The sequence below is a fragment of the Oncorhynchus nerka genome, linkage group LG9b (assembly GCF_034236695.1).
Source record: "Oncorhynchus nerka isolate Pitt River linkage group LG9b, Oner_Uvic_2.0, whole genome shotgun sequence".
NCBI lineage: Eukaryota > Metazoa > Chordata > Actinopteri > Salmoniformes > Salmonidae > Oncorhynchus > Oncorhynchus nerka.
Window position 1 is genome coordinate 6,469,956 of NC_088424.1, and position 26,372 is coordinate 6,496,327.

Consider the following 26,372-nt stretch of genomic DNA (forward strand, 5'->3'; position numbering starts at 1 on the left):
ATATTCACTTACCTTTGGTGATCATCAGAATGCACTCCCAGGAATCCCAGTTCCACAATAAATGTTTGATTTGTTCGATAAACTCTATAATTTATGTCCAAATACCTCCTTTTTGTTTGCGCGTTTAGTACACAATCCACATTCATGACGCGCTTTCACTAGGAGTAGACGAAAAGTCAAAAAAAGTTCCGTTACAGTTCGTAGCAACATGTCAAACGATGTTTAGAATCAATCTTTAGGATGTTAACATAAATCTTCAATAATATTCCAACTGGACAATTCCTTTATCTTCAGAAATGAAGTTGAACGTAGGCGCGCGAGACTGAGGCTGTGGCACTCTGCCAGACCACTCCCTCAAAGAGCTCTTATGAGCCCCTCCTTTATAGTAGAACCCTCAAACCAGTTTCTAAATACTGTTGACATCTAGTGGAAGCCGTAGGAAGTGCAACATGACCAATATCCCACTGTGTATTCGATAGGGGCAGAGTTGAAAAACTTCAAACCTCAGATTTGCCACTTCCTGGCTGGATTTTTCTCTCAGGTTTTTGCCTGCCATATGAGTTCTGTTACACTCACAGACATCATTCAAACAGTTTTAGAAACTTCAGAGTGTTTTCTATCCTACTAATTATATGCATATTCTAGCTTTTATGGCTGAGTAGCAGGCAGCTTAATTTGGGCACACTTTTCATCCAAAATTCCCAATACTGTCCCCTTCCCCAAAGAAGTTAACTCAATAACCAGACATGGAACCTATGGGTGGGTCCCCGATTAACTCAATAACCAGACATGGAACCTATGGGTGGGTAACCGGTCACACAGTAATGAGACTTATAACAGGTCTGCTAGCTGAACATCCAGGGTTTAATTAATTTCCTCATAGCATATGTTGTCACCCAGGGACCGACCCACAAAACAGAAAGACATGAACATCATTGTATTACATGGCCATCTAAGATGCTACACAGTGTTGAATGAGTCCATACTACATGTTGTCATCTCAGTGAGATCAATGCTCACATTCCTATTCTACAGCCCCGGCATACACAAATGTCCTCATTGTGGTGTTTGTGCCAGGGTCTGATTTTCCCATTCAAGCCTCTGGTTATTTCAAAATCTTCCACATTCCCCAGCTGTCTTCTCTGGTTGGCACGAGGACAGAACTCCCACCAGCATTCCAGTTTGGGAATTTCAACTTTGCGGAGAGAAAGGGGAACCCGATTGATCGTTGAGCCCGTATGCGATACGAGAGAGTCAGGCTAAACGACCGCCACGCTTTCTTCCCTCGCGGTGGGATGTGTAACTGAGCCGACCCATAACCCAGCGGGTGAGTGAGGCTTCTTGGCCGAGTCGCCCTCCTCCTTCACCAGTCAATGGATGTCACTCCTGCCGGTGACCCTCTAAACTAGCCCCGCAGCGTGCCAGCCCGATGTTAAATCACTCTATAAACATCACACAGCAAGAGGGTAGTCATCCTCTCTCGCTCGCTCTCTCACCTCACTCTTTCCTTCACTAACTTTCTTGGCCTCTTCCCTCAGTCTAGCCTCTCACTCAATCTCTAAATCTTCTCTTCAACACTTAACACGGCATAAAAAAAAACAAAGGTCGCTTGGTTTAACAAATCTGAGTTACAAAACAAATAGATGATATTAAATTACTTTCCAAAAGGCACCCGCTCTAACTGCCTAACTGTTCACCAACAATCATAAAACAGGTGTAAAACTTGGTAAGGTAAACACTTTTTTCCATGAGGAGTCTGTGGAAAACAGAATGTGTATGGTTGGTAAACACCATTGACCCGGAGGAGATCATTTTATAAAATGGGAGCATTTCTGGGAAAGTATGTTGAGTAGACCTAACAAATCATATCAAAATGTCAAGTGGTGTGTTTTTTTAATCTGGAGACTAACTATTTCTGTTGATCACCATCAAAGGAATGGCTGGATACGGTTTGTGACTTTCCACAAATAGTCTGATACTTGAAAAACATTCACTTGCAGTCTGGCAAATCAACCTACGTGAGCGCTCTACAACAGAGGCTCTGGTAAGTGGCTCTGTCTAGTCGTTCCCAAGTCATAGGAAAATACAGATCAACCTACACAAGAGTCAAGGGCAGGATTAAAGCAAGACAATGCCAGGCCGGGGAAGAATAGAGATGTGTACCAAGAAAGGGGGGATCGATCTGAATGGGAAAAATTCTTGCAACCAACAGTGGTGCTCAAGGACAGTCGTATTGAAAAGACCTAATGTCACTAACACGAAATCGAAAACACCCAAGAAGATTTCTAAATACCTCACTGGAAAAGGTTGTGGCAGAACATAAGCATCTAAACACCTGAAGTATATGGAAGACTATCTCAAAAGGTTTGTACATTCCTGACCGATGTGTAATCGCAGCGATAACACTTTCAACCTCTACGGCCCACACATCCCTCTAACAACGTGGCCAAAAGTATGTGAACACGCCTTCAAACGAGTTGATTCTACTATTTCAGCCACACGTCTAGGAGCAACAACGGACCAGCTGCGAAATGGTTGACCCACACAAGCTTACAGAACGGGCCGCCGAGTGCTGAAGCATGTAAAAATACTCGGTCCTCGATTGCAACACTTACCTAGACACACACACACCTTCCTGCCTGTCACCTAGACAACACACAGAGAGATATACTTTTGGCCATGAAGTGTATATGATAACAAATCATCTCTAAAGCACATAGAAATACCATTAGATGCCTAATAGTAGCCCTAGGCAATTCAGTGGCAAGAACATAATGTGCACGTACACATAAACACAATGATATAACATACTGTGCATTTCGAGTGGAGGCTGCTGAGGGGAGAACGGCTCATAATGCCCGGAACGGAGCTAATGGTATGGCAGCAAACACCTGGAAACCATGTTTGATGTATTTTGATAGCATTCCACTAAAGTCATTACCACGAGCCCGTTCTCCCCAATTAAGGGGCCACCAACCTCCTGTGGTGCATTCACTCCATAGATGTACAATTGAAGTGATGAAGAGAAGCCACTCAAGTTAAGCTCCTCAATGGGAAGGAGGCGGCCTCAATAAAGCGCCCTGGAGATGTCTAGCCTCTACGGCTTCCTGTTTGCATTTCAGTTTATGTATAGCCGAGGTAGATAAACCTCCGGAACCCACGCTGTTACAGTAAAAGTATTTTTACACTGTGCATGTTCTAGTTCACAACCATTGCTTGAGGGGCCGAATGAGTGGGGGAGATCATGGAGAAAAGGCTAAAGGGAGAGAGAGGGAAAGAAGGGCAAGCGAGTTGGACAGTTCATATCTGCAGGCCATACACAGATGATCATAAGGCCCTTCTATGCAAATAAAAACAAACACGCGTCACCCTGCGCCCAGCTACAAGCAGCCAGGCGAGACCTTGGACCAAATTGGAAAGGGTAAGAGCACACCAGAGAGATGGACACGGACTCCCTGTCCAAAAACAACCCCATACCCCCTCCCCAGTAGGGCTACTCTTTAGATGTTCTGAAGGTCTGGAAACCCCCGATACACTATAGGTGTCCTGTAAGCAATAGGCGCCGGGCTTCCAATGGGCTTAGGAAAGCTTCTGCCTTTTTGCTTGCACCATTCAGGTTGCTTCCGATCTGCTATCACTGAAGGGGTAGTCGTCAGGACTTGTTTATAGACCAGGCTAGAGCAGGTCACAGGAATGTACTACTAAGTGTAACTAAAGGTCTAAATAGCAGCACCAAGCTACAAACAAACCCAATTAAGGTTGTCTGGAGGTCATTAGTGCTGTGTACATGTTTAACTCAGAGTTTACGAGGTTCACAGTGTCTCATCACAATGTCCCACGGGGGAGGAACTTGAGAAAGAAATATGAAAGGAGGGTGGGGGAGAAGGTTTTTGAAGGGCACTCGCCCTGAGAAAACCAGGATTGGCAAGACAGACCAAGGTTCCAGTTACCAAAAATCCAAAACTCTATGAGGTACTTCGATGCTTACTCCCTTTGTTAGGAGAAACCTGAAGCATTTGCCAATTTGCTTTTCTTGACATGCACTATGACCTCTGCCCTCTCTGGGGGTCACGTCAGTTTCTCTTCTCCCGGTCGTGCCGGGGTTATCCGGTGTGTGAAACCCGTGCATTCGCACTCCCATGACGGCAAACAGGGAAAACAATGGGAACACTTAACAGCATTCCGACCCAAAGGAGGACTTGCGTGAACTATGTGGCCTCAGGGTGGTTTAGAGGGTGTCTTTAGACAACCCTTGTTCCACCGGCAGTCTGGAGCCGTTTACGTACAGCAAACAGACTACAGCAGACCTACAGCATGGTTCTCAAAGCAGTTAAATGAGTACTGTAGCAAATTATCAAAATAATATTCAGAAGCCTCTCCATCAAGATACTCTCAATAAGCCAGTCTTCTGTTAAAACCAGGGAATTAAGAGCTAGCCTACATCTGAGGATGTATCAAAAGTTAACAGGCTAAATGACTGATTCTGCTTTGTTTAAAATAATCTGGATTTGACTTCTTGCATATACACAGATACTGCTTGGCTAATGTTCTTAATCCTTGTTTACAGGTAGGTAAATGTTTCTGTATTATGCCTTGTCCACATTTTGTTGTTACAAAGTGGGATTAAAATGGATTACTCTGACAAAGTGGAAGAACGTTTTAAACATGTATAAAGAAAAAATAAGATTTTTTTAAATAACAAATATTGATTAGATAAGTATTCAACCCCCTGAGTCAATACATGTTAGAATCACCTTTGGCAGCTATTACAGATGTGAGACTTTCTGGGTAAATCAAAGCTTTGCACAACCTGGATTGTACAGTAGATGCACATTATTATTATTTTTTTTAAATCTTCGAGCTCTGTCAAGTTGGTTGTTGAGCATTGCCAGCCATTTTCAAGTCTTGCCATAGATTTTCAAGCCGATTTAAGTCAAAACTGTAACTAGGCCACTCGGGAACATTCAATGTTATCTTAGTAAGCAACTTCAGTGTATAGGTTATTGCCCTGCTGAAAGGTGAATTTGTCTCCCATTGTAGTATTCAGTGATGTTGGATTTTCCCCAAACATAACTTTGTATTGAGGACATAAAGTTCCCTTCGCCACATTTATTGCAGTTTTACTTTAGTGCCTTATTGCAAACAGAATGCATGTTTTGGAATATGTTTATTCTGTACAGGTTTACTTCTATTTACTCTGTCAATTAAGCTAGTATGGTGGCTAGTGTTATCGATCAAACTCAGTGTTCTCCTATCATAGCCATTAAACTCTAAACTGCTGTAAAGTCACCATTGGCCTCTGAAACCCCTCAGCGGTTTCCTTCCTCTCCGGCAACTGAGGACACCTGTACTGTATCTTTGTAGTGACTGTGTGCAGTGGTGGGAAAAGTACCCAATTGTCTTACTTGTGTTACAGTACAAATATTTCAATAGAAAACTACAAGTAAAAGTCATACAGTAAAATGCTACTTGAGTAAAAGTTTTAAAAAATGGTTTTAAATATACTTAAGTATCAAAGTAAAAAAAAAAAAATCTTAAATTAAGCAAAACCGATGGCCCCATTTTCTTGTTTTTACATTTTTATTTACAAATAGCCAGTTGCACACTCCAACACCAGACATCACTTTCAAATTAAGCATGTGTGTTTAGTGAGTCCGCCACATCAGAGGCAGTAGGGATGACCAGGGGTGTTCTCGTGATAAGTTCTTGAATTGGATCATGTTCCTGTCCTGCTAAGCATTCAAAATGGGTACTTATGGGTGTCAGGGAAAATGTATGGAGTAAAAAGTATTTGTTTATTTAGTAATGTAGTGAAGTAAAAGTTGTCAAAAATATAAAAGAGTAAAGTACAGTTACCCTAAAAAAAAACACTTGCAGTAGAATGGCCCATACTGACGAGCTCAGTGACTTTCAACGTGGTTCCGTCATAGGATGCCACCTTTCCAACAAGTCAGTTCGTCAGATTTTTTGCCCTGCTAGAGCTGCCCCAGTCAACAGTAAGTGCTGTTATTGTGAAGAGGAAATGTCTAGGTGTAACAATGGCTCAGCCGCGAAGTGGTAGGCCACACAAGCTCACAGAACGGGACCCCCGAGTGCTGAAGCACATAAAAATGGTCTGTCCTCGGTTGCAACACTCTACAGAGTTCCAAACTGCTTCTGGAACCAATTTCAGCACAAGAACCGTTCGTCGAGAGCTTCACAAAATGGGATTCCATGGCAGAGCAGCGGCAAGATCACCATGTGCAATGCCAAGTGTCGGCTGGAGTAGTGTAAAGCTTGCCACCATTGAACTCAGTGGAAACTCATTCTCTGGAGTGATGAATCACGCTTCACAGTCTGGCAGTCCAACGGGCGAATCTGGGTTTGGCGAATGTCAGGAGAACGCTACATGCCTGAATGTATAGGTGCCAACTGTAAAGTTTGGTGGAGGAGGAATAATGGTTCAGGCTAGGGTCCTTACTTCCAGTGAAGGGAAATCTTAACGCTACAGCATACAATGACATTCGACGATTCTGTGCTTCCAACTTTGTGTCAAGAGTTTTGGGAAGGCCCTTTCCTGTTTCAGCATGACAATGCCCCCATGCACAAAGCGAGGTCCATACAGAAATGGTTTGTCGAGATCAGAGTGGAAGAACTTGACTGGCCTGTACAGAGTCCCATCAAACACCTTTGGGATGATTTAGAACGCCAATTGTGAGCCAGGCCTATCGCCAAACATCAGTGCCCGACCTCACTTATGCTGGTGGATGAATGGAAGCAAGTCGTTACAGCCTTATTCTAAAATGAATTTTTTTAAATTAAATCCTCAATCTAAACACAATACCCCATAATGACAAAGTGAAAACTGTTTTTTAGATTGTTTGCAAATGGATTATAAATAAAAAACAGAAATACCTTATTTACAATAAGTGTTCAAATACAGGGAAGGATAAAGCTGATAGTTTTTTAAACAAGCACTACATATCTGCTGGTTCCCTTATTGATAATGGTGGTGTCCAGGGCCTTTAATGTAAGCTCTGTTACAGTAAACTATCATATAGGCCCTAACGTGAACCATTTTAACATTGAGCCTGTTTCTTATGCTGAGGTCTATAAAGCACTAAAGGCAATAGACACTAAAAAGTCTGCAGGTCCAGAGAACCTGGATACCTACCTCTTAAAGACAGCAGCTGATATTATTACTGAACCTGTGGCTCACATTTTCAACTTGAGTCTCTTGACCAATTCCATACCCAGCATTTAGAAATCAGCTTGTGTCCTCCCACTGCTAAAGGGTGGTGATCCCTCAGATGCTAATAACTATAATCCTATCCTGGCCAAAGTCTATGAAACCCTAGCTAAAAAAACTTTGCAATTGAAAATAACATACAAAGCAGGATTTAGTCTGGCTTTAGTTTGGGGCACAGCACCACAACTGCAGCTATGGCAGTGGCATTTTACATCAATGCACTTGATAAAAAGCAACATTGTGCTAATCTGTTTGTTGATTTATCAAGAGGCATTTGATTCAGCTGACCATAAATTGTTGCTTGCTAGACTAAGTAACATTGGTCTCAGGGAAGGGGCAGTAAATTGGTTTAGGAACCATCTTTCTGACAGAACACGTCATGTATATTCTGACAATCACAAGTCTATCTTTCCTGAGATTATTAGAGGTGTGCCCCAAGGTTCAATTTTCACGCCTGTGTTGTTCTAAATTTGTGTTAAGCATTTGGGAAATGGGATGCAACCAGCAAAGTTGCATCTATATGCAGATGATACAGTCATATATTCATCACCTCCAGACTGCTTTTCAGTACGTTTGAGACCTCTATGGTCTCAAACTGGTCTTAAATAACAAAATTCATGACCTTTACCAGAGCTCGCACTCAGCCAGAGAAGGTTAGCATTGTCAAATCTGGTGGCTTATCCATTGAAAAAGAGTCATCCGACAAATACCTAGGTATATGGTTGGATGACAAGTTGTCCTCTAAAGTTCATATGGATAATTTTGCACCGAAGCTTAAATTAAAATTGGGTTTTTATTTTCGTAATAAGGCTTGCTTCCCGCTTACGGCTAGAAAGAAGCTTGTTCAGGCCACTTTTCTCTCTGTAATTGATTACGGTGTCTTCTTGTACATGCATGCAGCCTCCACTGTCTGGACTTTTTTGCAAATGCCAAGTCCCTCACCCACCATGGCACCTTGTCCAACCCACTGTTTGGTACATCACTTTGAATGCGCAGAAAGCTAAATTTCTGTGTTCATCTACAAAGCCCTTCTAAAATCCCTCTTTACCTCTGTAGTCTGGTCTCTTTCACCACCAGCAGTCACCACACCCGGTCTGCTAGGTGGTTTCTACTTAAAGTCCCCAGAACATTTACAGTATTATGCAAGAATGCCTTGTCATCTGGTGCACCAGAGGCATGGAATAGTCTACAATCCATGCTACATCGAGATCTGTTAGTGCCAATGAATGAATTAAACATTTTGATGGGAGACTATGTTACAAAGGAGTGTAAATGCTTTTTTATTTTATTTAGGCTGGATCATGTTGTTGAATTGTATTGTTGTATGTTTGAATTCTGTAATTTATTGATTGTTGCTGCCTTCTTGGCCAGGCTTCCCATTAAAACTACATCAAATTTATCAGAAATACAGTGTAGACATTGTTAATGTTGTAAATTACTATTGTACCTGGAAACGGCAGATTTTTAATGGAATATCTACATAGAGGCCCATTATCAGCAAACTTCACTACTGTGTTCCAATGGCACGTTGTGTTAGCTAATCCAAGTTTATCATTTTAAAAGGCTAATTGATCATTAGAAAAGCTTTTTGCAATTATGTTAGCACACCTGAAAACTGTTGTGCTAATTAAAGAAGCAATACAACTGGCCTTCTTAAGACTAGTTGAGTATCTGGAGCAACAGCATTTGTGGGTTCGATTTACAGGCTCAAAATGGCCAGAAACAAACACCTTTCTTCTGAAACTCGTCAGTCTATTCTTGTTCTGAGAAATGAGGGCGATTCCATTCGAGAAACTGCCAAGAAACTGAAGATCTCGTACAGTGTACTACTCTCTTCACAGAACAGCGCAAACTGGCTCTAAAACAGAATAGGAAGAGTGGGAGGCCCCGGGGCACAACTGAGCAAGAGGACAAATACATTAGAGTGTCTAGTTTGAGAAACAGATGCCTCACAAGTCCTCAACTGGCAGCTTCATTAAATAGCACCTGCAAAACACCAGTCTCAACGTCAACAGTGAAGAGGCGACTCCGGGATGCTGGCCTTCTATGCAGAGTTCCTCTGTCCAGTGTCTGTTCTTTTGCCCATCTAAATCTTTTCTTTTTATTGGCCAGTCTGAGATATGGATTTTTCTTTGCAACTCAGTTGGCTTCTAAACAGCTTCTACCCCCAAGCCACAAGACTCCTGAACAACTCGTCAAATGGCTACCCAGACTATTTGCAGTGTCCCCCCCACTCTTTACACCACTGCTTCTCTCTGTTGTCATCTATGCATAGTCACTTTAATAACTCTACCTACAAGTACATACTACCTCAACTAACCGGTGCCCCCACACATTGACTCTGTATCGGTACCCCCCTGTATATAGTCTCGCTATTGTTATTTTACTGCTGCCCTTTAATTACTTGTAACTTTTATCTCTTATTCTTATCCATATTTTTTGGAAACTGCATTTTTGGTTAGGGGCTCGTAAGTAAGCAATTCACTGTAAGGTCTACACCTGTTGTATTCGGCGCATGTGACTAATACAATTTGATTACTTATGTAATTTCCGTTACTTTGCTTTTTTAAATACATTTTCAAAAATGTATAAAAAAACATTTTGCTTTGTCAAGATCGAGTATTGTGTGTAGATTGAAAAAACAACTTAATACATTTTAGAATAAGGCTGTAACATAACAAAATGTGGAAAAAGTCAAGGGGTCTGAATACTTTCCGAATGCACTGTACATACGAAGTGGTTAAAACAGTATGTAAACATTAAAGTGACTGGTGTTGTATGACTATGAACATAGGGCAGCAGCCTCTAAGGTGTATGGCAGAGTAACCGGATGGAGGCCGGCTAGTGATGACTATTTAACAGTCTGATGGCCTTGAGATAGAAACTGAAAAACCGCTTCTCTGTGCCAGCTTTGATGCACCTGCACTGACCTCACCTTCTGGATGATAGAGGCATGAACAGACCGTGGCTCGCGTGGCTGAGGTCTTTGATGATCTTCTTGACCTTCCTGTGACACCGGGTGCTGTAGGCTTCCTGGAGGGCAGGCAGTGTGCCCCTGGTGATGAGTTGGGCAGACTGCACAACCCTGAGGTTGCAGACGGTGCAGTTGCCATACCAGGTGATACAGCCTGACAGGATGTGCTCAGCGGTGCATCGGTAAAAGTTTGTGAGGGTTTTAGGGGCCAAGCCACATTTCTTCAGCTTCCTGATGTTGAAGAGGTGCTGTTGCGCCGCCTTCACCACACTGTCTGTGTGGGTGGACCATTTCATATGGTCAGTAATGTGTATGGCAGGGGAAATTTAAGCTTTTCACCTTCTCCACTGTGGATGTGGGCGTGCTCCCTCTGCAGTCTCCTGAAGTGCACAATCAGCTCCTCTGATTTGTTGATGTTGAAGGAGAGGTTATTTTCCTGGCACCACTCTGCCAGGGCCTCACTTCCTCCGTACCGTTACCACCTCCCTACCCTTACCACCGTCAAAACAAGTCCAGGATCCAGATGCAGAGGTAGGTGTTCAGTCCCAGGGTCTTTACCTTAGTGAAAAGCATGGGAGGGCTCAACGGTGAGCTGTAGTCAATGAACAGCATTATCACATAGGTGTTCCTTTTGTCCAGGTGGGAAAGGGCAATGTAGAGTGCAAGAGAGATTGCGTCATCTGTGGATCTGTTGGTGCGTTATGCAAATTGGAGTGGGGCCAGGGTTTCTGGGATGATGGTGTTGATGTGAGCCATGACCAGCCTTTTCAAAGCATGGTTACAAATGTTACCACGGGGGCGGTAGTCATTTAGACAGGTTACCTTGGTGTTCTTAGGCACAGGGACAATGGTGGTTTACTTGAAACATGTAGGTATTACAGACTGGGTCAGAGAGAGATTGAAAATGTCAGTGAAGATACTTGCCAGCGCATGCTCCGAATTTGCATCCTGGTAATCCGTCTGGCCCTCCGGCCTTGTGAACGTTAACCTGTTTATTGGTCTTACTCATATTGGCTATGGAGAGGGTGATTATACAGTCATCCGCAACAGCTGGTGCACTCACGCATGGTTCAGTGTTGCTTGCCTTGAAGCATGCATAAAAAAGGCATTTAGCCCTTCTGGTAGGCTCGCGTCACTGGGCAGCTCTCAGCTGGGTTTCCCTTTGTAATTCATGATAGTTTTCAAGCCCTGCCACATCTGACGAGCATCAGAGCCAATGTAGAAGGAGTCAATGTTAGTGCTGTATTGAGACTTTGCCTGTTTGATGGTTCCAAGGGCGTAGCGGTATATCTTATAAGCGTCCGGATTAGTGTCCTGCTCCTTGAAAGCGGCAGCTCTAGCCTTTAGCTCAGTGCGGATGTTGCCTGTAATCCATGGCTTCTGGTTGGAATATGTATGCATGTATGGTCACTGCGGGGACAACGTCATCGATACACTTATTAATGAAGCCGGTGACTGATATGTTAAACTCCTCAATGCTGTCAAATGAATGCCGAAAGATATTCCAGTCTGTGCTAGCAAAACAGTACTGTAGCTTGGTGGAAACATTATGTACAAAGAAAGTTAAGTTCAGCTTTCAAAAAATACCCAAAATAGTACAATTGGTCTGGAGCCCATAAAACGGCCGTCATTACACTTTTATTATGTCATTTCCAACTCCCTCTGGGCAAGAAATGTTGGTAAACTCTCCAACCTTTAAAAAACATTAGTCAGGTGTCAGTCACTCATCAAAACACTTCTGCCAGGAGAGAGGGGGTAAAGGGGACGGCCATGACAGCACAGGTGAGAGTCACTTTCAGAAGCACTATTACGAAAGCGCACCTCCCACCCACATAAAAGAAGCCATGAGAAACATTCCCTTTCAAACCTGGTGAGAGGCATCCTGAAAGGGCCTTGCATTCCTTCCACCTGTGAGCGCCCTCACCACACAAAGGAGCCCCCGCCAGACCAAAGACATCAAAGCTCCCACAGAGCAACTGTTCAAAGCTACATACAAATCTCCCAGTGGGCCAGACAAAAAGGAGAGAGTGCACAGGGGTTGTCTATGTGTAGGGATTAGTGTAACAGGAGTCAGAAAACATGCGTTTTCTGAAGCTTGTTTTCTTTGTACAGTTACTCATGGCTTTACCGGTGTACAACTGGCCTACTGGTATTAACAAGGTGAAAATGTGAGGGGTTAAAAACATGACAGCACAAAGGGGCTTGCTAGCCGCAGTCGCTAAAAACATACATAGTGTGTTATGTTTCCACTGCAATAGTTTAGGTCCCTTATGATGCAGTTACTCCGGTAGCAATGAAGTGACGATAATATTCAATCAACAGGATTACTTGTCTTTTGATGAGGGTTCCCAAAATGACTAAACAGCAGATTACAGTTTCCAGTCAACAGTTATCTGACTGACTACCTTGTTACCAGAGTTACAGGTTGTTTACTGAGAGAATTAATCATGCTTGGAGACCGGACCGCATCTCATCATTCAGTTCCCCCATATCATGCGTAGAGAAATAGTGTTTGTTGCTTGACAAATGGGGCCCATCATTGTTGTGAATTCCTGTTGATGAAAGATCATCCAAGAAGCTCCTAGAGCTAGATTAGCATCGAACGGATACATTCCGTCTGTTGCGGCAAACCGTTTCTCTTTGGACGTGTTTATTCTTTGGCAGGTAAATAAAAAGGAACGTCAATTTAGATGTTCAACCAATCAGGTATTCACATTCATTCAATTAAAAAGACATAATAGCGGCGCAATGACTGGAAGTCTATGGGTAACGCTAGTTAGTACTGGCTCGTTAAAACTACCTGTAACCTACCAAAATATCCCTTTAACTACTGTAATGCCTCTTTGTGCTCAGTGGCAGTACATACAGTTGAAGTCGGAGGTTTACATACACCTTAGCCAAATACTTACTCAGTTTTTACAATTCCTGACATTTTTAGGGTCAGTTAGCATCACCACTGATTTTAAGAATGTGAAATGTCAGAATAGTAGAGTGAATGATTTGTTTCAGCTTTTATTTCTTTAATCACATTCCGAGTGGGTCAGAAGTTTACATACACTCAATTAGTAGTTGGTAGCATTGCCTTTAAAACGTTTAACTTGGGTCAAACGTGTCGGGTAGCCTTCCACAATAAGTTGTGTGAATTTTGGCCCATTCCTCCTGACAGAGCTGGTGTAACTGAGTCAGGTTGGTAGGCCTCCTTGCTCGCACACGCTTTCTCAGTTCTGACCACAAACGTTCTATAGGATTGAGGTCAGGGCTTTGTGATGGCCACTCCAATACCTTGACTTTGTTGTCCTTAAGCCATTTTGCCACAACTTTGGAAGTATGCTTGGGGTCATTGTCCATTTGGAAGACCCATGTGACCAAGCTTTAACTTCCTGACTGATGTCTTGAGATGTTGCTTCAATGTATCCATATAATTTTTCTCCCTCATGATGCCATCTATTTTGTGAAGTGCACCAGTCCCTCCTGCAGCAAAGCAACCCCACAACATGATGCTGCCACCTCCGTGCTTCACGGTTGGGATGGTGTTCTTCGGCTTGCAAGCCTCCCCCTTTTTTCTCCAAACATAACGATGGTCATTATGGCCAAACAGTTGTATTTGTATTTCATCAGACCAGAAGACATTTCTTCAAAAAGTGCGATCTTTGTCCCCATGTGCAGTTGCAAACCGTAGTGTGAGTTTTTATGACGGTTTTGGAGCAGCCTTTCAGGTTATGTCAATATAGGAATCGTTTTACTGTGGATATAGATACTTTTGTACCCGTTTCCTCCAGCATCCAGCATCTTCACAAGGTCCTTTGCTGTTGTTCTGGGATTCATCTCTAGGAGACAGAACACGTCTCCTTCCTGAGTGGTATGACGGCTGCGTGGTCCCATGGTGTTTATACTTGCGTACTATTGTTTGTACAGATGAACGTGGTACCTTTAGGCCTCCCAAGGATGATCCAAACTTGTGTAGGTCTAAAATGTATTTTCCTATAATGTCAAGCAAAGAGGTACTGAGGTTGAAGGTAGGCCTTGAAATACATCCACAGGTACACCTCAAATAGGCTAATTGACATCATTTGAGTCAATCAGAAGCTTCTAAAGCCATGACATCATTTTCTGGAATTTTCCAAGCTGTTTAACTTAGTGTATGTAAACTTCTAACCCACTGCAATTGTGATACAGTGAATTATATTGAAATAATATGTCTGTAAACAATTGTAGCAAAAATTACTTGTGGCATGCACAAGGTAGATGTCCTAACCAACTTTCCAAAACTATAGTTTGCGAACAAGAAATTTGTGGAGTGGTTGAAAAACAAGTTTTAATGACTCCAACCTAAGTGTATGTAAACTTCCAACTTCAACTGTACATCACTGTACATTAACTTTTTGTCCTGAATACAAAGTGTTATGTTTGGGGCAAATCCAATACAACACATTACTGAGTACTACACTCCATATTTTCAAGCATAGTGGGGAGTTTTTCAGGATAATTTTTTTTACGGAATGGCGCTAAACACAAGCAAAATCCTAGAGGAAAACCTGGTTCAGTCTGCTTTCCACCAGACACTAGGAGATGAATTCACCTTTCAGCAGGACAATAACCTAAAAAAAAGGCCAAATCTACATGGGAGTTGCTTACCAAGAAGACCGTGAATGTTCTGGAGTGGTAGAGATTCAGTTTGGACTTTAATCTACTTGAAAATCTATAGCAAGACCTGAAAATGGTTGCCTAGCAATGATCAACAACCAATGACAGAGCTTGAATTTTGAAAATAATACATGGGTAAATGTTGCACAATCCAGTTGTGGAAAGCTCTTAGAACTCACCCAGAAAGACCCACAGCTGTAATCGGTACCAAATGTGCTTCTACAAAGTATTAACATAGGGGTGTGAACACTTCTGTATTTAACTTTCAATACATTTTCAAAAATGTCTAAAAACCTATTTTCACTGTCATTATGTAGTGTGTGTATATCAATGAGAAAAAAATGAACGTAATCAATTTAGTTTGTGAGTTACAATGAGCTGCATGAGGCAAGTTCGAGCCAAAATAGTGAGTTGGTGTGACTGAGTTAAGTGTGTGTGCGTGCATGCATCCCAACTACAGTGCCTTCATGGAAGACCGAGGACTTTTGACCAGTGATTTATTTAATGAGAGAAAGTATTCCTTCCACTGCAGATCTAAGGCTGATCTGTGAGGAGCCAGAGCTCAGATAAATGTTTTCCATGTCCGCCATTTCCACTGTCCCCGCTACTTACCAGCTGACAGTCCAGACAAATCTGCTCAATTCAAAAGGCCCCATCGAACAGCCAACTCTTTTACTCTTTCCCTTATTCTTATGGCCCTCTCCCTTACCCTAGTTTTACCCCCTCTCTCACTCTCCCTCCTCCGAACCCCTCTTATCTCTCCAGAGTCTTGTATTTTGACAAATGTCACCTAGTAAAAATTCCTGCTTGCCACTGGTCCCTGAAAGTCACACAGCTGCGCTGGATAGGAAGCGGATTCCCCATACGCTGGATTGCCAGATTTACCAGAAGAATCCCTTCAGAAAATTAGCAGCTCCCTATAGGGAGAAACTCAACACGGCCAAAATTGAATGCTCAACCGGCAAGTTCAACAGCAGACAATTTTTTTCTCTATCTGGAGAGACTGCGAATATCTTTGAATGTAGCATACCCTACCCTGACTGTGGTAGAGTAACTGCAGACTGACGAGAGTGCTTGTGCAAGTGATACAGGATTGTCTGCCGTCCTCCCTGGCAGAGATAAGGAAAAGCTCATTCAGTCAGCCAGACCCTCGGATTAAGAGGCCAATTCGTAGGCTGTCACTCAAGCATGGCAGTCAGTGGCTCGTCAAAAGAAAGGACAAAGGTCCTTAAATGGGAAAATCGTGTTTTATTTCTCACCAGGGCAGAATGAAAAGTGGAGAGAACATTTGCTCAGATTGGTTTCTCAATCAAGCACAATTTAAACCCTATTTTTCGTAATCAGGAAGGAAATGGGAAAGTATTGTGAGAACCCATAATATCCACATCTAGTAAATGTCACAAGACGAGCAAATGACTGCAACAGAAGATGCCGTATAGTGTCTATGACCATAATGGCTTTTCTAAAACACCACTGGTCACGTGGTGCCACAGAAAGCACTCAAACTATCAAAAACTACCAAATGTATATTAAAAAAAAGTAACAGTCAGCCTTGAGGTATGCCTCACCAGTTTCTCTTTGAAGACCATTTGTCTGAGCCACTTGAAGTCCAGCGGTTTGAAGGCGGAGAAGACGAATAGCGAGTCCTTTTCGTAGCGCTCAGGCTTCTGAATGGCCCCCTCAGGGTAGGTGATGCGCATGGTGGTCTTGGTGCCCACGTCCTTGCCGAAACCAGTCACAGGAGCCTCGTTCAACCTGCGGTTAGAGAAGAAATGCTATGGGGTGAATACATTGTGTGTTGACATCACAACAATCTGCGGCTGGCACCCAGGTTACGAAACTAACACCAAGTCCATTAAAGTCTACCCTGTGTCAGAGTTCAAAAGGAGGAACTGACATTCAGCAGAACTATCATCTTTACCCTCTTAACTGGCATCATGTTGCCCTTCCATTGGAAGTAGACTCACCTCACCACAATGTCGTAATCATCTATGCGCGAGCCCAAAGACTTGTTGGCCAGGATACCACCATTGCCCACAATAATGCATCTTTTACAACCAAGACTGGAAGAGAAGAACATCTGAGGGGTTAAAAACTGTGTGTGCAAGTGAGTGCGCTACTTCATTCCTATGGCAATTACCTGTCAAGGACTTCACCCAAGCCATAGTTCTTTGTTGCAGTTAGAATACTGTCTATGATTCTTTCTGCAAAATTAAACGGGAGAGAAAAAGACAGTTTAGATATCAACTACAGTTCATTGTTGTTGCTAGGTCACACACAAAACCCCTCATGAAAAGGATTAATAGCTCTTCTTTAATAACAAACTGTCGAGGACTTCAACGCCCAGAAAACAATGTAGCAAGCTAGGTGGTCCTTGGGAGAAGGTCTGGAGGAGAAAATGTTCCTAACCGTTTATTAAAATTACAGATAAGGATAAGCCACAGGCCCGGGGACAGTAACATTGGAAAACCATCAGCCCTTTCAGGAAGGATGAATCCGGGTGAAACGCTGCCCATAAAACCACTCAGTGAGGAATGCCGTTTTCAAACAAGCACATTCTCCCGGTTGAAGTGTGCTATGCTAGGGCTCTCTCAGTGTGGACGCGGAGCTGGGTCTGGTGGTGTGAGATATGGGGATGTTTAGCCATAGCGTGCATTCCTGCCATGTTCCAGAGGGTATTCTGGCGGAGTCATGACTCTGGTGTTTAAGACACATTTGTCTTCGCTCCCCCACCCCCACACAGCCCACTAGCACCTCTTGACTTTTTCCTCCTCATATTAGTCATAGGTCTACCATAGATCGGGATTTATATCTAGGTTGTGTGTCCAATTTATCCAACAAGGTAATATCCAAATGAATCACTCGCTTGTATAATCACATTTCAGTTGCGTGCTGGATCTATTTGTTAAACAACTGATATGAAATGTCATTAGGCTCAACCACAACCCCATGTAGGCGTCTCATTTGCTTCTTGCAAGAGTAATGTAAGTAGGCCTACAGCTTTATCCCCTCTAACGAGCCTTGTGATTAAACAGCACAAAATGAGCAGTGGCCCATTGTTTGGACGCGGCGTCGAAGTCTGGCATCAAGCATCACCCCGGTCAGCATAAACAGAGGACCAGACCACACCCGACTCAATAGGGTGAAATCAACCCCCCCCCAAAAAAAATTTGGGACAGGTTTCTCGAAGAGAGACATTGCGCTAATTGTTATGAGCACCCAGGATAAACACTTCAGCCAAGTATGTCTAGGCGGCAGCTCAGATAAATGGCCGTCGTCTTGAAGTACACTTTTCTGGCGAGGAAAATCTTCAGCTGAAATGTGGAGGAGGGGTTGGAGGTGTCACTGAACATGATCTCAACGTTCTGCTACAGAGTGCTGCTTACACAAGGTAAAGGGAGACAAGTGAGACTGGTCAGTCGAACATGAAGAAATACATGCAAACATACAATGCTTATTGAATCATTAGGGATTTCCAAAGAGCATAACTGCACCCAGGCCAGACATATCTAAACTTTATAATATAGCTACAGTGGGGCAAAAAAGTATTTAGTCAGCCACCAATTGTGCAAGTTATCCCACTTAAAAAGATGAGGCCTGTAATTTTCATCATAGGTACACTTCAATTATGACAGACAAAATGAGAAAAAAAAATCCAGAAAAATCACATTGTAGGATTTTAAATTGATTTATTTGCAAATTATGGTGGAAAATAAGTACTTGGTCACCTACAAAGAAGCAAGATTTCTGGTTCTCACAGACCTGTAACTTCTTCTTTAAGAGGCTCCTCTGTCCTCCACTCGTTACCTGTATTAAATGGCACCTGTTTGAACTTGTTATCAGTATAAAAGACACCTGTCCACAACCTCAAACAGTCACACTCCAAACTCCACTATAGCCAAGACCAAAGAGCTGTCAAAGGACACCAGAAACAAAATTATAGACCTGCAACAGGCTGGGTAGACTGCTTGGTTTGAAGAAATCAACTGTGGGAGCAATTATTAGGAAATGGAAGACATACAAGACCACTGATAATCTCCCTCGATCTGGGGCTCCACGCAAGATCTCACCCTGTGGGGTCAAAATGATCACAAAAACGGTGAGCAAAAATCCCAGAACCACACGGGGGGACCTAGTGAATGATCTGCAGAGAGCTGGGACCAAAGTAACAAACACACTACGCCGCCAGGGACTCAAATCCTGCAGTGCCAGATGTGTCCCCCTGCTTAAGCCAGTACATGTCCAGGCCCGTCTGAAGTTTGCTAGAGAGCATTTGGATGATCCAGAAGAAGATTGTGAGAATGTCATATGGTCAGATGAAACCAAAATATGACTTTTTGGTTAAAACTCAACTCATCGTGTTTGGAGGACAAAGAATGCTGAGTTGCATCCAAAGAACACCATACCTACTGTGAAGCATCGGGGTGGAAACATCATGCTTTGGGGCTGTTTTTCTGCAAAGGGACCAGGACGACTGATCCGTGTAAAGGAAAGAATGAATGGGGCCATGTATCGTGAGATTTTGAGTGAAAACCTCCTTCCATCCGCAAGGGCATTGAAGATGAAACGTGGCTGGGTCTTTCAGCATGACAATGATCCCAAACACACCGCCCGGGCAACGAAAGAGTGGCTTCGTAAGAAGCATTTCAAGGTCCTGGAGTGGCCTAGCCAGTCTCCAGATCTCAACCCAATAGAAAATCTATGGAGGGAGTTGAAAGTCCGTGTTGCCCAGCAACAGCCCCAAAACATCACTGCTCTAGAGGAGATCTGCAAGGAGGAATGGTCCAAAATACCAGCAACAGTGTGTGAAAACCTTGTGAAGACATACAGAAAACGTTTGACCTCTGTCATTGCCAACAAAGGGTATATAACACAGTATTGAGATAAACTTTTGTTATTAACCAAATACTTATTTTCCACCATCATTTGCAAATAAATTCATAAAAAATCCTACAATGTGATTTTCTGGATGATTTTTTCTCATTTTGTATGTCATTGAAGTGTACCTATGATGAAAATTACAGGCCTCATCTTTTTAAGTGGGAGAACTTGCACAATTGGTGGCTGACTAAATACTTTTTTGCCCCACTGTATCTATTCTAGGTGTCTTTTAAAGAGAACATTATGGTCTGCTCAGTTGGTCTACGCCAGTGGTTTCCAAACTTATAGTCCCGTACCCCTTTAAACATTCAACCTCCAGCTGCGTACCCCCTCTAGCACCAGGGTCAGCACACTCTCAAATGTTTTTTTTTTGCCACCATTGTAAGCCTGCCAGACGCAGACACACTATCTGATACATTTATTAAACAATAGAATGAGTGGGAGTTTGTCACAACCCGGCTCATGGGAAGAGACAAAGAGCTCTTACAGGACCAGGGCACAAATAAAAAAAAATCAATAATTTTGCTCTTTAGTTTATCATCTTACATATAAAACCTTATTTGTTCATCGAAAATGTTGAGTAACTTACCACAGGTTAATGAGAAGGGTGTGCTTGAAAGGATGCACATACACTACCGGTCAAAAGTTTTAGAACACCTACTCATTCAATGGTTTCTCTTTATTTTTACTTCTACATTGTAGAATAATAGTGAAGACATCAAAACAATGAAATAACACATGTAGTAAGCAAAAAAGTGTTAAACAAATCAAAATATGTTGTATTTGAGATTTTTTAAAAGCTTTACCCTTTGCCTTGACAGCGTTGCACACGCCCTGCATTCTCTCAACCAGCTTCATCTGGAATGCTTTTCCAACAGTCTTGAAGGAATTCACACATATACTGAGCACTTGCTGGCTGCTTTTCCTTCACTTTGCGGTCCGACTCATGCCAAACCATCTCAATTTGGTTGAGGTCGGGGATTGTGGAGGCCAGGCCATCTGATGCAGCACTCCATCCCTCTCCTTGGTAAAATAGCCCTTACACAGCCTGGAGGTGTGTTTGGTCATTGTCCAAATGATAGTCCCACTAAGCACAAACCAGATGGGATGGCGTATCTTTGCAGAATGCTGTGATAGCCATGCTGGTTAAGTGTGTCTTGAATTCTAAATAAAATCACAGTGTCACCAGCAAAGCAGTCCCACTAAGGGCAAACCAGATGGGATGGCGTATCGCTGCAGAATGCTGTGGTAGCCATGCTGGTTAAGTGTGTCTTGAATTCTAAATAAATCACAGTGTCACCAGCAAAGCACCCCCACAACATAGCACCACCTCCTCCATGCTTTACGGTGGAAAATAAACATGCAGAGATCATGCGTTCACCCACACCACGTCTCAGAAAAATCTCCATTTGGACTCCAGACCAAAGGACGCATTTCCACCGGTCTAATGTCAATTTCTCGTGTTTCTTGACTCAAGCAATTCTCTTCTTCTTATTGGTGTCCTTTAGTAGTGGTTTCGTTGCAGCAATTCGATCACAAAGGCCTGATTCACACAGTCTCCTCTGAACTGTTGATGTTGAGACATGTCTGTTACTTGAAATCTGAAGCATTTATTTGGGCTGCAATTTCTGAGCCTGGTAACTCTAATGAACTTATCCTCTGCAGCAGAGGTAACTTTGGGTCTTCCATTCCTGTGGCGGTCCTCATGAGAGCCAGTTTCATCATAGCGCTTGATGGTTTTTGCGACAGCACTTGAAGAAACTTTCAAAGTTTTTGACATTTTCCGCAATGACTGACCTTCATGTCTTAAAGTAATGATGCACTGTTTCTCTTTGCTTATTTGAGCTGTTCTTGCCATGATATGTACTTAAAATTCTAAGGCACACCTGCTAATTAAAATGCATTCCAGGTGACTACCTAATGAAGCTGGTTGAGAGAATGCCAAGAGTGTGCAAAGCTGTCATCAAGGCAAAGGGTGGCTATTTGAAGAACCTCAAAAATATTCTGATTTGTTTAACACTTTTTTGGTTACTACATGATTCCATATGTGTTATATCATAGTTTTGATGTCTTCACTATTATTATACAATGTAGAATATAGTAAAAATAAAGAAAAAACATTCAATGAGTAGGTGTTCTTAAACTTTTGACCGGTAGGTTAACTCCGCAATGTTGGGTTGGAGAGAGTCAGTCTAAATCATTTTCCACAAACAGTCTGTGCCTGTATTTAGTTTATGCTAGTGAAGGCCACTCTCACATAGGTATGTGGTTGCAAAGGGCATCAGTGTCTTACCAGTGCGATTTTCCACAGCAGGATACTCTGAGCGCAGCCCAATCCAGAAATCTGGCAGTGGCTTCTGATTACATTTCCACAGAACCGCTTGTTACAATTTCATTGAGGCTCTTTTGTTCAGATATCGATAAGTGGACTGGAGGCAGGGCATGAAAGAGATAACAAATCCAGTTGTTTGCTTGTGTCATCCTTTTCAGGAAAGTACCTGCATAATTGCACACCAAACTCAGGTGCTTCGCTATATCACATTTGACATTGTCCTTAAGCTTGAGTTCATTTGCACACAAAAACATCATACAATGATGGAAAGACCTGTGTGTTGTCCTTCTTAACGCAGACAGAGAAGAGCTCCAACTTCTTAATCATAGCCTCAATTTTGATTCAGATCATTCAGCTGAGAAAAAACATCACCCAGATAGGCCAGTCGTGTGAGAAACTCGTCATCATGCAAGCAGTCAGACAAGTGAAAATGGTCAGTAAAGAAAACTTTAAGCTCGTCTCCCAATTCAAAAATATGTGTTAATACTTTGCCCTTTGATAACCAGCGCACTTCTGTAGGTGGTAAAAGCATTACATGGTCACTGCTCATATCATTGCATCGTGCAGAAAATAGACAAGAGTTCAGGGGCCTTGTTCTAACAAAGTTAACCATTTTCACTGTAGTGTCCAAAATGTCTTTCAAGCTGTCAGGCATTCCCTTGGTAGCAAGAGCCTCTTGGTGGATACTGCAGTGTACCCAAGTGGCGTCGGGAGCAACTGCTTGCACCTGCGTTACCACTCCACTATGTCACCCTGTCATGGCTTTTGCGCCATCAGTACAGATACCAACATGAGCAGCAGCTACGTTTAGTGGAATTCCCGCGTGGGAGTAATGGTTAATGTGATTGGATGTTAATTATTTGACTAGGCTACCTGTATTTGACATTGTGTTGTTATTTCGCTAAACACTAGATGGTTAAATTTGATTTTTGGCAGTGAAACGAGGCTACTCAGGTGAGAGAGAAAAATATATAAATGAACTGTTAGAAAATGTGATAAAAAATATATTTTACATGTGAATCATTGTGCGTACCCCCCAGTTTGGGAATACCTGGTTTAGGCAATCCAAAAGCTTATACCTATATATAGGTCCAGATGTCAAAAAGGTCTGTGTGAAAAAACGGCCCCCCCATGCTTGCTTATAGTATGATGGAGAGGCCAGAAACCACATGAAGGATGGAGGTTTCCCCTGTGTTTCTAAGTCTAGCAAACAAGGCTGCTTGGCCGCAAAAAAAAGTACAAATAAACTTTTATTTTCAAGGTTTCTATTTTTTTGCTCCTAATTTGGAATCCTTTGTGGAGTTCTATTCAAGGTCCACACGTATCACCTCTCCACATGAATACAGCTAAAAGGGAAACCCCACTGCAGTCACAAACCGTGGAGAAAACAGAAACCAGGTGTAGCGCATTTGCCTTTGAAAACCAGCATGCGAGTGTGGGGTAGAGAGCTCTTGCCAGAGCACAAAGGTAACATTCAGTGTACCTTTACATGCACTTCGCTCCTAAGTGTTGGAAATTGAATGATAGAGTAGCCTGAAATCATGCTCCATCTTATCTTCCCAATTCCGATCGCATGATGTGCTCATGTTTGATTCGTAAAATGCATAGATTGTTGACGGACCCGTCAGTGAGCTACCTAAACCCGTATTGAGATGTGGATAGGTGGAATTTTGCTTTCTGGGAATGCTATTAAGTCCGGAAGGCGGCACTAGAAAGTTGGCTGTCAGAAATACTACAATGTAAACCTACTTTTAAACCGTCTGTCTGCATATTTCAAGACATGGCATAGGGTGTGTAGTGAGATACCCGATGGATTTCACAATTCTCTTCTCAAAAGTTTTTTTTAATACTAAAACTGCGGAAATTAATCCGCCATCAATAACAATGGATAAATCTAAGGATTCATTATTTACATTTTAAAAGTGCGTGGGCTAAGGAGAGTAATAAAATGGTGCAGTTTCAGACCATGTGGCGGAAAGTGATGCGGGCGTTGGTGATGGAGGTGTGTGCTAGCGGGTCTGGGCAGGTGTGATGTAATTGTTGTCGTTTGTAATGTTTATAAAATAAAATCTGACAAAAAAAATGAATTAATAAATAAAACAGGAGTCCCCATTCAAGTCAATGATGGCATAATGGGTGGACTGGCAGCCATTACGAGTGTACCCATAGAAGCAAAGCTATGTTGAGACAACGGGATTCTAATATCCCATAACTCTTTTCAACGATGGGACCGGCTATGCAAGTTAGCAACGGCGCTGGTCTCAGATTTGTGACGACGTTGTCTTAACCTGTATATGTTCAACCTATGAGCAAATTAGGAAGTCAAATATGTGCTATGATTTGTTGATTCAACTCACATTACAAAAAAGTACATTCCATTGCATGAGCCACATCCGTTAACGTCATTTGAATGAGCATTCTACATTTCCATGGAAATTACTACATCACAATACCAGCCAGACATTGGGATTGTACCCATGAGTATGCCAGTCAAATTGCCAGGGTTAGAGGTTCCAAGCCTGTTCTATTCACTCTATTTATATGTGTGCTGCTCCTGCATTTTGATCATTCAGTCAGCTGTTCGATATCATTTTTTATTTTAATCTAATTGTATTTTAATGACGTTCTTCATCCATAACAGTTGGTTATTGTGCCAGCCCTACTGCGTCACAATTGAGGAAAGATGGGTGTTGAAGAAAAAGCCATAGAAGTTTGAAGAAGTTCAGAGAAACTGAAGTGTTGTCTCACTGTCTAGATGTAGCATGAAACGTCCTGTAATATCCAAGCATCCCATTCTCACCCTCTACCCTTCGCCCCAACCCAGGCAATGGCACAGTCAGTGGCAGTGTGTGTAACCATCAGAGAGCATGACAGGAGAAGCGTGAGATCAACCCAAGTAGGCCAGGGGGGATGTTCTGCCAGCTCTATCACAAAGCGTGAAGATGCACTAACTGGCCCGTGGTGATAAGGATGGTAGAGCTCTGGCACCCTCTTCTCTTTAGCTTACCTATCAAGCCCAAATCATCATCTATACACAGTTCCAAAACCACCATGACAAGTTAATGACACACCCATTGCCATCAATGAGATACATGGAATAATCAAATCTGTCTAATGCTAGACGCACAATTTGTCTTACCTTGTGTTTTGAATCCAAATGGAGGCAAGTAATTGCGGACTTTGGCCAGCCGCTTGAAGTTCCGGTCGAGAAACATGGGAGCTGGCTTCATGAACCTGTGAGAAGAACAGTAGAAAGAAGAGAAGGAGGGATTACTGTAAAACTTCAATAAATAGCCTGGCAATTTAAATCGTTGAAGAAAAACAGCACTTATTAGAGACGGGCTCCTATTTGAGCCAAGCGTCGATTTACCTAAAACTTCTTAGGGATAGGGTCTAGCGCCTGTTACTCAGGCCCAGAAGCCAGGATATGCATTGGTAGCATTGGCTAGAAAACACTGAAAATAATGTCTGAGACTATAACAGAATTGACATGGCAGGCGGAAATCCGAAGATGTATTATTTATTTGTTTTAGCTCCCAGGCTCTTATAATGGGTTTCTATGTAAATATGTCTGCCAGAATGCAATTCCTATGGCTTCCACTAGACGTCAACCGTCTTTATTTGAGGTTTCAGGCTTCTTTTTTAAAAATTTTAAACAAACAAGTATTTGGAGTTTTGGTGAAGAGACCATACAATATCAGTCTTTCAGAGCGCTCGGAGGAGGGCGTTCGGCTACTAATTTTAGTTTCCTATTGAACATACTACTTTCCGTATTAAACATGATAGTTTATTTACATTTTAGAGTACCTGAGGATTGGATAGAAACTTTGTTTGACTTGGTTGGATGAAGTTTAGCGGTAGCTTTTTGGACTCCTTTGTCTGCATGTTGAACGAGCGGATTACAGAAATCGATGGCGCCAATTAAACTGACTTTTTGGGATATAAAGGATTTTATCTAACAAAACGACCATTCATGTTGTAGCTGGGACCCTTGGGATTGCAAACAGAGGAAGATCTTCAAAAGTAAGTGATTTATTTAAAATCGCTATTTGTAATTTTGTTAAGCCTGTGCTGGTTAAAAAAAATATGTTGATGTGGGGGCGCTGTCCTCAGACAAACGCATGGTATGTTTTTGCGGTAAAGCCTCTTTGAAATCTGACAAAGCAGTTAGATTAACAGGAATTTAAGCTTTTAAATGATATAAGACACGTGTGTGTTCTTGAATGTTTAATATTACGATTATTTATTTGAACTGCGTGCCCTCCAATTTCACCGGCGTCCCGCTAATGATGCACACAGCTTCTGTTCAATAA

The 26,372-nt window shown here is 42.5% G+C and overlaps 1 protein-coding gene across 5 annotated transcripts in view; it reads right to left on the minus strand.

Annotated features, from left to right (window-relative positions):
- Nucleotides 1–26,372, minus strand: part of LOC115114194 (CMP-N-acetylneuraminate-beta-1,4-galactoside alpha-2,3-sialyltransferase-like) — a 101,030-nt gene that overhangs the window by 27,469 nt on the left and 47,189 nt on the right. For all 5 annotated transcript variants that reach the window (XM_065013312.1, XM_029642255.2, XM_029642254.2 and 2 more), the window contains 4 exons: nt 25,199–25,293; nt 16,987–17,050; nt 16,814–16,909; nt 16,415–16,601 (listed from right to left, as the gene is read on the minus strand). In XM_065013312.1, the coding sequence (XP_064869384.1) occupies nt 16,415–16,601; nt 16,814–16,909; nt 16,987–17,050; nt 25,199–25,293 (442 nt within the window). The remainder of the gene's footprint in view (nt 1–16,414; nt 16,602–16,813; nt 16,910–16,986; nt 17,051–25,198; nt 25,294–26,372) is intronic.